The 16,092-nt window shown below is 45.6% G+C and overlaps 1 protein-coding gene across 1 annotated transcript in view; it reads right to left on the bottom strand.

Annotated features, from left to right (window-relative positions):
* Positions 1–238: 238 nt before the first annotated feature.
* NAT9 (N-acetyltransferase 9) overlaps positions 239–16,092 on the bottom strand; it is a 50,754-nt gene continuing 34,900 nt past the window's right edge. The window contains exons 5-8 of the mRNA XM_077459639.1: positions 6,885–6,944; positions 6,438–6,532; positions 4,801–4,953; positions 239–574 (exon numbers count right to left, since the gene is read on the bottom strand). Coding sequence (XP_077315765.1) covers positions 4,819–4,953; positions 6,438–6,532; positions 6,885–6,944 — 290 coding nt within the window. The 3' untranslated portion in view covers positions 239–574; positions 4,801–4,818. The remainder of the gene's footprint in view (positions 575–4,800; positions 4,954–6,437; positions 6,533–6,884; positions 6,945–16,092) is intronic.

Raw genomic sequence — 16,092 nt, 5'->3', positions numbered from 1 at the left:
AATTTACACTGTTATATAAGCTGTACACTCACTACTTTACATTGTAGCAAAGTGTAACTTCTTCAGTGTTGTCACATGAAAAGATATAATAAAATATTTACAAAAATGTGAGGGGTGTACTCACTTTTTTGAGATACTGTAGTGTGAAGTATGCTACCATCTAGTGGTGATAATTGGTATAAATGTATTAATAAAAAAGTTCATAGTTCATGGTATAGCAATGTAAAATAATTTCAGAAACCTTTTTTTGCCTCTTTATTTTATTTGGTACAACAATATTAACAGTTATAGGCACATATTATTCAATATAAAGAATAAACTATAAAATATATATATATATATATATAAACCGTAAAATATTGTCTTCTGGTAATTAACATTGTTTTTCTTCAGCTCTGTTTCATACAGGAAACTTCTCTCAGTTTGGTACACAGCAGATCACACAGCGAGAGCTTTTCAATCTCCCAGCAGAATTCAGTCAAACCGGCGTCAATTATTCAACAATATCAGTGCTTTTCTTCAAAGGAAACCTTTCACTAAAACGATGCATATCTAGGATTTGTCATAGAAAATACTAACATGCCAGTTCGTATGGACAGAATAAGAAAAAAAATAAGTGCCAAAAGTTAATATCACTAGGCATAACACATGTAATATTTTATAACTATATGCTATTACCAGTAATTAAAAAAGAGGAATTTGACTAAGGCTGGTCATACATTATACAATTTCCTTTAGATTTACCAAAACCATAAAATATGAGGTCAAGCCTAAAAACTTTTAATTTTTCAATTTGTATGCAATCAGGCAGGCCCTTGCACTACATAGTTGAAAGTAAATATAAAAAGGACACTAAAACAAACCATAGCCCCACACCTACAATTTTCCCCACCCTCCCTATTCGAACGTATCATACTAAAGGGGCAAAATCGTAGAGGACTGATCTCAGACATATACCAGATCCTAAATGCATACCTAATACCAGCACGGGGTAAACATGCATACATGTTGCGCTGGGAGATAGAGTTGGGAGAGGAACTCCCGCTGGAGGCATGGCAGGCAGTCTGGAGACAAGCTGCCAAAAGTTCCCTATGTTCTCTCTGTAAAGAAAATTTGTATAAAATCTTTTTTTGGTACCAGACCCCAGCTGTACTCAATAAAATTTACCCCTCCACCTTTGACCGATGCTGGCGCTGCCAACAAGACAGAAAGACAGAGGCTCTCTTTCACATTTACTGGACATGTCCTCTCATAGCCTGTTCTGGAGATCGACCTGACAATTACTAACCCGCCTCTTTGAGGTACCAATACCGCTGACACCTACATTTTTCCTGTTCGGCCTCTCCCAACCAAAAATAGCTAAACCATACAAGAAATTGCTTAGACATATTCTTACAGCAGCCCGATGCCTAATAGCCCTCAATTGGAAGATCAATTCACCCCCATCCCCAGAGGCCCTGTACTCCAGGATCAAAGACATAGAAGTTATGGAGAAGATGATGGCTAGAATACAGGACAGGTTGGACGAGTACAACGTAGTCTGGGAGATGTGGCATTGCGGGAGGACTAACGATGAGCCAATACAGGAGCCAAAGCGGCAATCTACTGCTCTCTTTTATCTCATTCTTTTATACCTTTCCTTTTCTTTCCTCCTTTTTTCTTGATTTGGAGACTATAGTTAACAAAAAAAAAAACTGTCTATTAGGTTGTGCTCTACTGGCATTGTTGATGGAGAAGTTGGACCATATCACGACCCGCTAACGCAAACGGTTTATTTACCCCTGATTCTATCACGTATAAACTGCGCATTATTTTGTATTTGCAATTGCTTTCACTGACTGCTTTACATCTATGTATTGTTAACTTTGCTGAAACTAATAAAAAACGTTAATTGAAAAAAAAATTAAATAAAGGACATTGAATAAGAAAATGGTATAATGTATGGCCAGCTTTTCCTGTAACCTCCATGTCATGGAGTACAGTACATGAGACAGAAAAGTATTAACACACCGAGGGTTATAGACTCGTACCTTCGGGTGATTTGACCCTGGCAAGCTTTAGAGGACACCTTTCCCTAAAGCCCTACTCACTCCATGAGTCCTCCGATTTGCTGCAAGCAATGCTTATTAACAAGATGAGTTAGGGAGGGTGGCTCGTGGCCTGTGTCCTGTACTGTACTTCAAGTTATGGAATTTACATGTAAGTCAATTCTTATCTTAATTGTACAGTGCAGGATGCAGGCAACATATTCATACACCATGGGATGTCCCAAAACAATGAATATAAGGATGGGCAACAACCAGGCAATAGAGCCGAGTACTGGGAGTGCACAGGTGCTGTGAGTGCCGAGTGCTGTGAGTGCCGAGTGCTGTGAGTGCCAGTGGACTGTTTGTACCTGTGCGCTGCAAGTGCCGTGTACTATGGGTGTACTGGGAGTAGAGAGCTGGGAATAGGGTAGGTTACAAATAGTTAGTCTTACTCAATGTCCCCAATAGAATAGCGAGTAAAATGTCCAACAGGATTGGTGATGCCACTCGGTGCACATCCTGCTCCATGTATGCGTTCCTTGATGAGACAACTGAGGGCGCATACTGCTGTGTGAGATGTGAGCGAGTTGTTTCTCTGGAAAGTGGTAACACTGAGAAGCATTAGCAACCTGGAGAGGAGCTTGGTCATTACACAGCAGGTGCTGACAGGGGCCAGTCTAAAAGGAGGTTGGAGAGATGGAAGCACAGGAACCAGAGGTAGGTAGCTGGGTAACGGAAAGGAGGGGTAGAGGGAAGAGTGTTAGGGAGGCCAGTCCTGAGTTGGTACGCCCCAACAAATATGCCAATTTGCATGATTATGGGGCTATAAGCTCAGGGGTGGCAGTGATGGAACAGATGCCCTCCCCTAGCTGCCAGGGGAGAGACGGCTCCAGTAAGGAGAGGAGCAGTGATACAGGAAAGGCTAGACAAGTGCTGGTGGTAGGGGAATTATTAGGATGACAGGGAGGGCAATCTATCAGAAAGACCGGGGTTGCCGAACAGTGTTTTGTTTACTGGGCACTCAGGTTCGGCACATTGCGGATCGGGTGGGCAGATTACTGAGTGGGGCTGCTGAAGCACCAGAAAAAAGTGTAAATAAATAATTTATGAGCCCATCTTGCTCCCATGTGCATGCACATATGAGCGTAAACACACCTGTTGGGGTGCCTACATATCAAAATGTTGCTTGTGCTACATGTCACAATGTAAAAAGATGTGTACTTACCTTTTTTTAATCCAATATGGTTTTGGTCATGTGATCCTGCAGCTCTGGCTTCCTTTTGTCAGTGAGCAGCTGTTGCAGGGGCAGGGGCGTTGCTGGGTCTACAAAAGATCTGGGGCTAGAGCCCATAGCAGCGTGGTAAAGAAAGTCATACGCTGTATATACAGTAATATACGTGTGCGTCTGTGTATATATATATATATATCCCCAGAGAGCCCCCACTTGCATCAGGGTCCCCAGAGAGCCCCCCTTACATCAGAGTCCCCAGAGAGCCTCCCCCTTGCATCAGGGTCCCCAGAGAGCCCCCCACTTACATCAGGGTCCCCAGAGAGCCTCCCCCTTGCATCAGAGTCCCCAGAAAGCCCCCCACTTACATCAGAGTCCCCAAAGAGCCCCCCCCCCCTGCATCAGGGTCCCCAGAGAGTTCCCCACTTACATCAGGGTTCCCAAAGAGCCTTCCCCTTGCATCAGGGTCCCCAGAGAGCCTCCCCCTTACATCAGGGTCCCCAGAGAGCATCCCCCTTACATCAGGGTCCCTAGAGAACCCCCCACTTATATCAGGGTCCCCAGAGAGCCTCCCCTCCCCTTGGAGACCCCTTGGAGACTCAAGGCTATGGGCCCCAGATTTGGGGCTATAGCCCCAAAAGCCACCCCCTAGCGACGCCACTGTGCAGGGGAGAGAAGGAAGCGCCAACAGCAGCTGGGACATAGGAGCCTACAGGTGATGTCAGGGCTCTGGGAATAAACAGCTGTTGTGCGTTCCCTTACACAGGGAAACCTGAAGGATCACGAGACCAGATTAAATGGTAGGTACACAGATCTTTTTTTACACAAGGTAGGCAAAATAAGTAGGAGGAGGGGGGATGGCATATGTTTAGAAATGGTTAGTATTAAGCTGGGCATAGATGGGTTGTTTTTTATTTTTTTTATTTCAATCAGCTGTAGGGCTAATCAGAGTTGACTGAATGAAAATAATCCTACATCTGTTTGACAATAGTTGATCATTAGTCTGACTCTGTCATGTGGGAATGGCCTTAGATGGATCACAGCTTGGCCAGTGTTTATTAAATCTATCTATCTATGGGCAGCTTTAGGCTTTTTTTCCACTTCTCAATGAATTACCAAGGTGCTGTTGAGTGCTGTGATAGTTCATTGAGTTTTCTAGTCAGTGTGAAACATTGGCCATACGATGTACAGGCAGACAGCTCACAAAAACAGTCTGCAGGATACCTGCATGGCATCAGAAATCTGCTGATCCGTGGTGCAATACTTTCCAGGCTCCTAAAAATGTTTTTAAAAAAAAATACACATTTTTTTTTAACTGCAACAAAAAAATGTGCATTTATATATATATTTTTTTAAAGCAAACTTATCCTTTAGGTAATCTTTAGACCTAAAATTATTCTTTTGAAATGTGTGAAAAAATGTCTCTGGCAGTGAAAGCATTAATTATATGGTGAAAAGAAAGATCACATCACTGTTAGAACCAGGCGATGAATCAGTATATTTTCTAAAATGACTGTACCACTCTCTGACATTGATCATACTCACCTATTATATGGTATTTATCTACTGATTTTGTGGCACTTTCAGATTCCTGTATGATGTCACTGTAAAATTCAGTGTGTCCAGAAGCTGCTGCCTTTCTTTATTTGATACTTTCCACTGCAGAGTGAGCTCCTGGAATACTGAGCTAAAAGATACCTGATGAAGTCAAATACACGTGATGATCAGGGCTCAATTAGTATTAGTATTAAGCATTATTAGGATTAAGCATCAGCATTAAGGTGAAAAAACACCTGGCAGTGACCGCCCCCCCTTTTACTTACCTGAGCTTGGAATTTCACCCGGCGGAGACACGCACTCTCTGCCCGGGGTTCTTGGGTCTTGATTGGATAGATTTATAGCAGCGCAGCCATTGGATCTCACTGCTGTCAATCAAATCCAATGACACGGGCGCTGAGTCCTGCATTCGCGTCTATGGACACCGACTGCTGGACTCGGGAGCATGCCTGCAAGGTAACTCCCTGGGAGAGCGCTTCTCCCAGGGGGTTAGCTGATGTGGGGAGGAGCCGCGAGAGCCACCAAGGGACCCCGGAAGATGGGGTTTGGGGCCACTCTGTACAAAACGAACTGCAGTGGAGGTAAGTAAGATATGTTTTTTATTTCAAAAAAATAAAACTCGAACATTTACAATCACTTTAAGTGCAGTTTCGAACAAAAAGACACTTAGTAATTTTACCTTTGTGCCCTTACCCTCCACAGATCTATACTTACTGATACTTGATGCCCGTGGCCTTCCAGGATTGTTTACATACCATTCTGCAAGTCTCCCTCTCCTGATTGTGCCCATCCTAGTCCTTCTCTTGGTTAGGTTAATGGCCCCATAGAAGTTTATGGGAGTGTAATACACAGGTGTTGCCAGCAGAGTAAATCTTGCAAAATGGGATATAGACAATCCCTGAAGGCTGTGGCCAACAGATCTCAGTAGGTATGGATCTGTGGCAGGGGTGGACTGACCATTTGGCTACTCGGGCACTGCCCGAGGGCCCCGGGCCACTAGGGGGCCCCATCAGGGTTGCCAGCCTCAGTAAAACCAGGGACAGTATGTAAAAATCTGTGTTTTTTTTTTACATCTGTCTCTGAAATGTCCCTTACCGACATCCTTTTGGTCTAAAAATCCTGAGATTATAAATGCAACAACTCTCCAGTACCTTCTCAGCCAATAGAAACATGTCTGTGTATACTGTGTGTATATGTATGTGTATACTGTGTGATTGTATACTGTGTGTATACTGTGTGATTATATACTGTGTGGCCCCATTATCTCTGATTGCCTGGGGGGCCCATAATCTCCTATAGCCCGGGGGCCCCATAATCTCCTATTGCCCGGGGGCCCCATGAGTTGTCAGTCCGCCCCTGATCTGTGGGGTGGGGATGGTTTAGGTCAGGGCACAGAGGCAAAATAAAAAGTGCACTGTCTGAAAGTCTGTCCATTAAATCACAATAAATGCAACTTAGGGTACAATAACTCAAGCAAGGTCATCTTTATACAGGTATATCTACACTGTAAAATGAACACATTTTGGAAACAATAAGCCTAGGTATACAGGTGTTGCTCTCTTTATAATGACTGTAGAACATATGAGCTTACTATTTGAGCTATGTAGGTAAGCAGAAGCCCTTACCTCCTCAAAATGCAGTTTGTTGAATAGTTGAACACTCTTCATGTTATCCTGACCTATTTTGGCTTGAAATGTAGAGATGCACAAAGACGAAATACCTGGAAAAGAGGTAATAATGCACATTATATTAACATATTGCAGGCTAACCTCCTCCCGACGCATAACGCATATATGTGACAGCAGGAAATGTGGGCTTTAGCACCTAGCTGCTGCATATATACATCCACTGTGATCTGAGGTTGTGCTGGGAGCATGCTCCAACAGTTCTTGTTGGTTATAGACTCAGATTGGGAGTCTGTGGGTGGGGGCGAGGCTTTCAATCATGTGACCACTGTCAGAACGAACCGCAGCCTCCCGACATAGAAGCCCACTTAACTGGCCCCCGGCAGCCTTCAGCAGGGGGGTTAAGTGGATGCTAGTTCCAAGAAGTAAACAAATTATATATCTTACCATAGAACAACATGAGCCTTGTAGACTCTTCACCAAACCCTTTGCCACGACATGTGGGTTCTAAAAACCAAAACACACAAAACAGACCATTAGTAACACGCAAATGACAAATAGCTTGGTGGTAGGGAAATTCTGGTTAAAATGCTTGTAAGACAATTCAATAACAGGAAGACAGTATGTACTGAGAAATCAGCGGCATCTCATTTCTGTATCACTTCCATAAATTCATATTTTACTTAGGACAGGGTATGCAAACCAATGCATATTACATCCAAACAACTTGCTGGGCTCATTGTGCAGCCATCAGTAAGGACCTATATTACACTGGAATTTTCTAGGTTTAAAAATAGAATTCAGATTGCTATACATTAGCAAGATGCAGAATTCTTAAAAGATTGATGAATGAATTAGAGAAATATGGCAGTGACATTTATTAAGGGCTTCACAGAGCATGGTCATGTGAAGTGAAAGCTAATTAGGCAGAAGACACAGAGGATGCGAGAAGACATTATTAGAGTGTGAATTGATGTGTTGTGTGTGATGAACAAGAACATCCGGGACATTTCTACAAATGAATAGGAGAGTTTCAGAGTCTACACCCAGTGAGTGATGGAGCAGGGCTCTCTCATGACACACTCTCAAAAGCCAGTGTGTCATTCTTAATGTCATTTTTATATTGTATGTCTTCTTTTGCATGATAGCATATTAAATAATTATTAATGACCACTTTAGAAACTAGATCAGCATCTCTAAACTACAGCCCACATCCAGACTGACGATTGTACCTGGCTCCCAGCTAAGGTTAGTGGTGTATCCTCAATGAGCACTGATTGAGGATTAGGGTCAACACACTGCCTATGGTCTCTGCTTTTGGATGTTTGGGGGTTCCCTGATGCAAGTGGGAACTTTGATGGGGACCCTGATGTAAGGGGGAACTTTTATTGGGACCCTGATGTAAGTTGGGGACTCTGACGGGGACCCTGGTGTAAGGAGGGGATTCCGACAGGGACCCTGATGTAGGAAACTAAGGGGAAAGTAAAACTGGGAGTATGCTATAGGCCCCCTAACCAGAGGGGGGGGGGGGGGGGGGGGAACCTGCTATCACAGTTTGGAATGGCAGCAAGGATGGGAAGTGTCATTATAATGGAGGATTTTAATTACCCAGAGATAGACTGGGTGGAAGGGACCCTGCATTCATCTAAAGCTCGCCATTTTCTAAATACCTTGCAGGACAATTTTATGGGTCAGATGGTAAATGCACCAACAAGAAACAAAACGTTACTAGACCTACTGATTACCAACAATACAGACCTGATCATAGATGTGTAAATACCGGGCAATTTTGGAAACAGCGATCACAGGCCAATTAGTTTCAGTATAAATCACACAAATAGGAAACATAAGGGGAATAAAATACACTGAATTTCAAAAGAGCCAACTTCCCTAATCTACAATCCTTGCTAGAAGATATTAAATGGGATAAAATCTTTTTTTTTTTTTTATCAAAAAAACGTTTATTGAGCATGTAAAATGGAGAATACATATACAGGTGCGCGGTCCAACATGCACCAAATTTAAGGAGATCACATCTGACATTAATCATTGATACAGAATGCATACAACATGGAAGAATGGCTACGGTCTTCCCAGGGATCAGCATGGGGTATACCCCGAGGCGGTCCATTAGTCACAAAGGCAGACAGGGCAGCTGTTAGGTCATGGATATTGACTATCAGGGCGCATCTCTAGGAGACAGCAAATTATACTCTGAGTACCCAACAAAAGTCAGCAATGTAATAAAGGATTAGTCCTGTTCTGTGCATGTGAAAGAGTCTTCCACACATCTGTCCCATATATTGTTGAATTTGGTTGGACAGCCTCTATGCATATATAGCACCCTTTTGTAAGGAAGGGTGGCATTAACCGCCCCCCTCCACGTGCGAGCAATTTGCATCCTGGCAAGGAACAATGATTCCTGCAAAAAGGTGTTGAGGTACTTTTCCTCTTCAGGTAGGGAGAGGATGCCCAATAGACATTGACGGGGGCATAAGGATAGAGGTGACCCCATGCGATCATGCAAAAATTTCACCACTTGGGACCAGTATTCCCGAAGCCTAGGGTATGACCATAGTAGGTGGTAAAACGTACCCTGGGGGGGGGGGGGGGTCGCCACATTTAGGGCAGGCCGAGCTGTAATTTGGTTTGAATTTGGACAGGCGGATGGGGGTGAGGTAAGATCTGTGCAGTATGTACAGATGGGTGAGTCTGTCTGACAATTTAGGGGAGACCACCTTGGAGGTAGCCGGTAAGCCTGTAGAGTGGCCGCCGGCCTTATGAGTTGGTTGTAGAAAAAATAAATCATCCCTTTGGGATCCTGGCCGCTGATCACATCCATGAGTGGTAACTGCTCAAGTCTGGGGATGGAATCTACAAACTGGGAGTTGAGGGCATGGCAGAGCTGGAGGTATCGAAAGAGCATTAGAATGGGGAGGCTGAACTCATCCTTAAGGAACATCTTCAAGAACCTGAGAGAGGAAGAGGATTCCCTTGTCTATCCACTGGTTTTGGTCTGGAATTGTATGTAGTTCAGGGAGCTGAGGATTGTCACATAGGGGGGTGTGTGTGTGTGAAATGCAGGGGCCTTAGTTGTGGTAGTGGCCTGCCGCCAGATCTTGCGGTGGTGGGAAAGCATGCTGTCCCTGGGAGTCAAGGGCCCATTGGTGCCGCACAGGAGAATTTGGAATGGATGGGTAACCTGATCATTGTGGGGAAAGCATACAAGTGTCATGTAGCAGTCTTTATCTATCTGGTTGTAATAATAAAAGTGTGACAATTGGGAAGCAATATAATAGAGGGCAAGATCTTGGAGGGCAGTGCCACCTAAGTGAACGGGCATTTCAGCGTGCGCCATGAGAGTTTGTGTAGGGAGGTGCCCCATATAAACGTGTTAGGAAAGCCTTCCATTGATTTGAAAATTCTAGGGGGAATGTGGAGGGGGGCATGCCAAAATAGATAGAGCAGCTTGGGGAGAAGGATCATCTTGACTAGGTTTATGCGTCCCATTACCCCAAGAGGGAGTCGGGACTATGTCTGGGTTTTGGTTTTAAGGAGAGAGAATAGAGGTTCGATGTTTAGAGTGATGTAGTCTATTAGTGTTCTTGAGCACTGGACACCCAGGTATTAAATCTGACTCGACCTGGCTAGCAGGAGTGCTGCCTGGTCCGCAGAGGGGACATCTGGATCCAATGGGAGTATCTGGGATTTAGACCAGTTGATTTTGAGACCTGAGTACTCCCTAAACTGCTCTATTAACCGCAGAGCCGCCACAAGAGAAGGGCCCGAATCCTCCAGGTACAAGAGCATGTCATCCGCGTAGAAGCTTAGAGTCTCCGTCAGACGACCCACGCGGAGACCCCTAATATGCAGGTGGACTCTGACGGCAATAGCCAATGGTTCCATGGCCAGGGCATACAGCAGGGGGGATAGCGGACACCCCTGCCGGGTGCCCAGGGACACCGGGAAGGAGTCAGAGATCCTGCCATTGACCTGAATCCGAGGCGTGGGAGCCTGGTAAAGGAGTCGCAGCCATTTGATAAATTTGGGCCCGAAGCTAAATCTGTGCAGACACTCCCATAAGTATCTCCATTCCACAGAGTCAAATGCCTTTGCAGCGTCCAGGCTCACCACTACCCTGGACCCGGTGTTTTCATGTGTGGACTGCATATTCATAAAGAGCCTATGAAGGTTAAATGCAGTGTTCTTTTGGGGCATGAACCCAGTTTGGTCTGGGTGGATCAGGCTAAGTATAACTTTGTTACGTCTCAGAGCAAGGATTTTGGCCAAGATTTTTACATCCAGCTGCAGGAGCGAAATGGGGCGATAGGATTCAGGGTATATGGGGTCCTTGCCAAGTTTGGGGATAAGGACGATAAGAGCCTCACCCATGGACAGCGAGAGAGTCTCGGAGTCAAACATATGGGCGTATAGAGCTTGCAACTTGGGGGCAAGAACCTCCTGGAATTGTGTATAAAACTCCAGGGGGAGGCCGTCCGAGCCCAGGGCCTTAGAGGGTGGGAGTTGTGCCATTATCTCCGCAACACAATCTAGGGTTATGGGCGCTTCCAGTTGGGCTCTTTGAGGGAGGTAAAATCGATGTGTTGGAGAAAGTAGGAAAGTTCATCTGGTGTGTGCCGTGCTGTGGACGTGTAGAGATTGAAGTAAAATTGTTTGAACTCCTCCGCAACCGAATCAGGGTCCGAGACCACGGTCCCATCGGTCGTATGGAGTCGGACTATGACCGGGGGACTATGGTCAAGGTGGGCCATATATGCCAACAACTTGCCTGCACGGTCGCCATGCTCAAATATGCGTTGTCTACTAAAAAATATGCCTCTTTAGGCATGTTCGTAATGTAAGTGGTTAGTCAATCTTGACTGTAGACGGACAAGGGAAGTGTTATCTGCCGAGGGGTCTGTATGAAATATCTGCTCAAGGGAGTCCAGCCTCTCCTCCGACTGTTGTAGTACAATTTTGGATGTGACCTTGTATCTGTTTATGTGAGTGGACAAAACCAGTCTGGCATTCAATCTGAAGGCCTCCCAAACAGACCCGACGGACGCCGAGCCCAGGTTGGTGCTAAAAAAGTGGACCCCCTCCCTCTGGACGGCCTCCAGCTCTGGGAGAACCGTGAGCCAAAATGAGTTGTTGCCAAATGTGCGGGAGAGAGGCCAAGGGTAGTTTTAGCGTGAGCCAGTATGGGGAGTGGTCGGAGAGCACCCTAGTGCCGAAGCTCACATCCACAAGGTCAGGTAGCAAGGTGGGGGAGATCAAAATTAGGTCGATGCGTGACATAGCTCGCTGCGACGGGGTTTAGCATGAAAAAGCAATTTTAGTTGGGTATTTGTGTCGCCAGGAGTCTGTCATAGCGAATTCAGATAGGAACCTGCCAAATCTGGTGATGCGGGATGGTGGTGACATCTGGGTGGTCGCGCCGAGCCTGTCCATACTAGGGTTGATAGTCATATTGAAGTCGCCCACCCACATTACAGGTACTGTGGGGTATTTGGCCATAAAGATAAGCCCTTCTTGCAGTGCATGGAACTGGAAAGGTGGTGGGATGTAAAACGCCAAAAGGAGTAGTACCAGACCACCGATGGTGGCATGAAGGAAGAGGAACCGACCCTGAGGATCCGACTGCCGCTCATGAAGTTGAAATTGCACTATTTTAGCAATGAGAATGGCCTCGGGAAATAGATGTGTGTGGGGCACTAAATAACCAGCCCACCCAGGGTTTTTTGAGGTTCATCTGGGTTTGTCCTATGAGGTGGATTTCAACCACGACAGGTACATCTGCTCTCAAGCATTTTAGGTGGGTAAGAACGGCTACATGCTTAGGTTTGGCACCGTGCCCACGGCCATTCCAGGTGATCACTTTAAGTGTAGCCATATGGGATCAATACAGGTGTGGGCATACAGTCGGATCCGCCAGAGAAGGCACCTATCAGGGGAACAGAGCAGGATGTCTCCATCACGCCATCACTCAGGGTATATAGAGCATTTCACAGGAATAAGCAGTAGGTCTGTACAAGAGTACGGAAAGGACTTTGAAGACAGGGCGCCCAAATGCACAGAGCGCTATCCCCATCGGCACCAGCCACCCAGCAGACATTTGGAGGCAGGGTTTAAGGAGGACAAAAATGCAGTACAACATAAATGTGTGATGTTTAGGTACCCCCTTACACAGTTGGCCATCTCCAGGTCGCTTCAGCGTAGGGGCGCAAAGCAGCCCACTCAGCAAAGAAGAAACGTCCCGTGAGGGCACGCCTGCTCTGCGCCGCCAGGCGGCTCGAGAACAGGGAGCAATGTGACCTAACCCACAGGGTCCTGCCCCAAGTTTAGCAAGGCGGGAAGAACATTGCATGCGGTGCATTATAAACAAATAAAGTGCATAATAAATCAGATGTGACCATTGCGACATAAAAACTTTTTATAACTTCACTGTCTCTGGACCAGCATGGCGAGACATACAGATAAACACACTCCACAGCCATGGAGATGAGTGCTGGCCAGGGAAACATAACATGTGTAACTATGAACAGTTGCCAGGTCGATAAGGCAATGAGGGGGTGTCCATTTCCAGGGGTGACCATGGCGGGGTTTCGGGGGCGACAAAAAAGAAAAAACTACAAAGCACACAGCTTGGTGAACTGCAGGATGTCTGAGTGAGGGCCTGGAAAGTGTCTGAGAGCACGTAATAGTAATGGGGGGAAATCCAAGGATTGCAGAGCAAAGGAGGAGGGGAGATAGAGTAAGCAGCACTCAAATGTCCGGTCCGGCGACAGGGTGGAAAGTTTGGTTAGCTTCTTCGTTGTCATGCCGGTTGAGAAGTAGGAGAGAGGGGAGATAAAGTGGGGATAGGCATAGGCAAGTAAACGCACTGTTAAAGGCGAGGGTAGACAAATCCAGTCCCCGAGTGCTCATCAATGAAGGCGGAGATGGTTGCAGGGCGGGTGGGGGGGGGGGGGGGCTAGGGGTTGTGGTTCAGCAGTTGGCATGTCCCTCTGCTTGGTGGTGTTCCAGCCAGGATAGAACGGCCGTGGGATCCTCAAAAAACTGGGCTTTTCCGCTGCGGATCACCCGGAGCCTCGCTGGAAACAGCATTGCATAAGGGAGATGATGAATATGAAGCTGACGCTTGGCCTCTGTAAATTGCGCTTGTTTATTTGTCACTTCGGCGGAAAAGTCCAGGAACACCGCCACAGTTGCATTGCTGACTGGTATGTTGCCTCATTCACGGGTGAGACGTAGCACGGTGCCCCGGTCTCGATAACTGAGCAATTTGACGATGAAGGTTCTCAGGGGTTCACTGGCCCGGTGCGTGGCCAGGCGGTGAGCGCGTTCTATCACGAACGATGTGGAGAAGGCCTCTCTACCGTAAGTCTTAATAAGCAGATTTTCCAGGTATGTGGGAGGGTAGGAGCCTTCAGACTTCTCCGGGAGACCGACAAACCGGAGGTTGCACCTTCTGAGTCGGTTTTCCATGTTGTCCTACTTGTGGAGGATGACACTGAGTTGGTGCTGGAGTTGGTCAGTGGTGATTTGCAAAGGGGTGATGTCCGACTCCACGTGGCTCACTCTGCGCTCGGTTTCGGCAACCCTGTCCCATAATTTCTGGATGTCTTGCCAGATGAGTGATATGTCGACTTTAACTTCTTCTATTTTAGAAGTAAGTGTGGTTTGGCAGAGAGAGACAGCCTCGATGATTTTGGCGGTGAGGTTTGAGGGGGACTCTGCGGCCTGGGGAGGGCCGGCGCCATCTTCCTCCTCGATATCCTGCCCATCGCGGCAGTATCTTGCGAGCTTGGCTATAGCGTCTGAGGTCCGCTTTGGAGGCGACATTCGAGCCGTCACTATGGGCTGCTTTGCGGTGTGCTTCTGGCAGAATTTCCCAGAAGGATAAGTTTAAAGGATAGTGTCTCAGATGGAGCTCTCACTCTGCACATCCTATGCCATGCAGCTCCAGGCCACGCCTCAATGGGATAAAATCTTAGAAACAAAGAACACGAAGGAGAGATGGGTTTGCATTAGGAGCATATTAAATAAGGGTATTAGCCAGTGCATCCCAATGGGAAATAAATTTAAAAGAGCATATAAGTCCTGGGTAGCTTAACTCCAATGTAAAAATGCATATAATCGCAAAGGAGAAGGCCTTCAAAAAATACAAGGGGGTCATCATTAGCATTCCAACTTTTCAAAGTATGCAACAAAAAATGTAAGGGTGCAATCAGGGTGGCTAAGATAAAACACAAAAGGCACATAGCGGAGGAGAGTAAAAACAATACCAAGAAATTCTTTAATATAAACAGTAAAAGAGGGAAGTCAGATCATATTGGCCACATAAGGGGAATCTAGTTACTAAGGATGGAGAGATGGCGAAGGTATTGAATTTATTCTTCTCTTTAGTCTTCGTGAGGGAAACAGGGGGTAATCAAAGCTGCAGTGTTTATCCTCATGACATGTCACAGGAAGCACCCTCATGGCTAACAGAGGACAGAATTAGATTCAGTTCGCATTGTGCGCTATACAAGTATTTTATTCATTCATTCATTCAATTAGGAATAGACTTGAAAAATCTAACATTAATAAATCACTGGGACCAAATGGCTTGCACTCGAGGGTCTGTATGGAACTCAGTCAAGTAACTGCCAGACCATTGTTCCTAATTTTTACGAACAGTCTACTGACTGGAATGGTACCAGCTGATTGGAGAAAAGCCAATATAGCACCAATATTTAAAAAAGGACCAGGACATATCCCTGGGAATTACAGACCAGTTATCTTAACATCAATAGTATGCAAGCTCTTGGAAGATATGATAAGGGACTATATCAAGAAATTTTAGCAATGACAGCGGTATCATTAGCAGTAATCAGCATGTATTTATGAAGAATCGTTTATAGATTTCAATCTATTAACCTTCTATGAGGAGGTGAGCTGCCATCTAGATAAAGGAAGGCCCATAGACATGGTGTATCTTGATTTCGCAAAGGCATTTGATACAGTTCCCCATAAAGGTTTACTGTACAAAATAAGGTATGTCGTCATGGACCTTTTGTGTGATGGAGTAAAAACTGCCTACAAGGGCGAGTTCAGAGGGTGGTGATAAATGGGGAGTACTCAAAATGGTCTGGTGTGGAAAGTGGGGTCCCCCAGGGTTCTGTCCTTTAATTCTAAATCCTTAAATCGGATTTAGAATTAAATCCTGTTTAATTTGTTCATAAATGACCTGGAGGATGGGGTAAACAGTTCAATCTCTGTATTTACGGACGATACTAAGCTAAGCAGGGCAATATCTTCTCCGCAGAATGTGGAAACCTTCCAAGAAGATCTGAACAAATTAATGAAGTGGGCAACTACATGGCAAATTAGGTTTAATGTAGAAAAAATTTAAATAATGCATTTGGGTGGCAAAAATATGAATGCAATCTATATACTGGGGGGAGAACCTCTGGTGGAATCTAGGATGGAAAAGAACCCGGGGGTCCTAGTAGATGATAGGCTCAACAATGGCATGCAATGCCAAGCTGCTGCTAACAAAGCAAACAGAATACTGGCATACATTAAAAAGGGGATTCATTCCAGAGATAAAACGATAATTCTCCCGCTCTACAAGACTCTGGCCCGGCCGCACCTAGAGTATGCTGTCCAG

The sequence above is a fragment of the Lithobates pipiens genome, unplaced genomic scaffold (genome assembly GCF_037356315.1).
Source record: "Lithobates pipiens isolate NorthernLeopardFrog02 unplaced genomic scaffold, aLitPip1_a1.2 Scaffold_28, whole genome shotgun sequence".
In the NCBI taxonomy this organism is placed as follows: domain Eukaryota; kingdom Metazoa; phylum Chordata; class Amphibia; order Anura; family Ranidae; genus Lithobates; species Lithobates pipiens.
The sequence above is the reverse complement of the archived record's forward strand: the minus strand, read 5'-3'. Positions and strand labels throughout refer to the sequence as shown.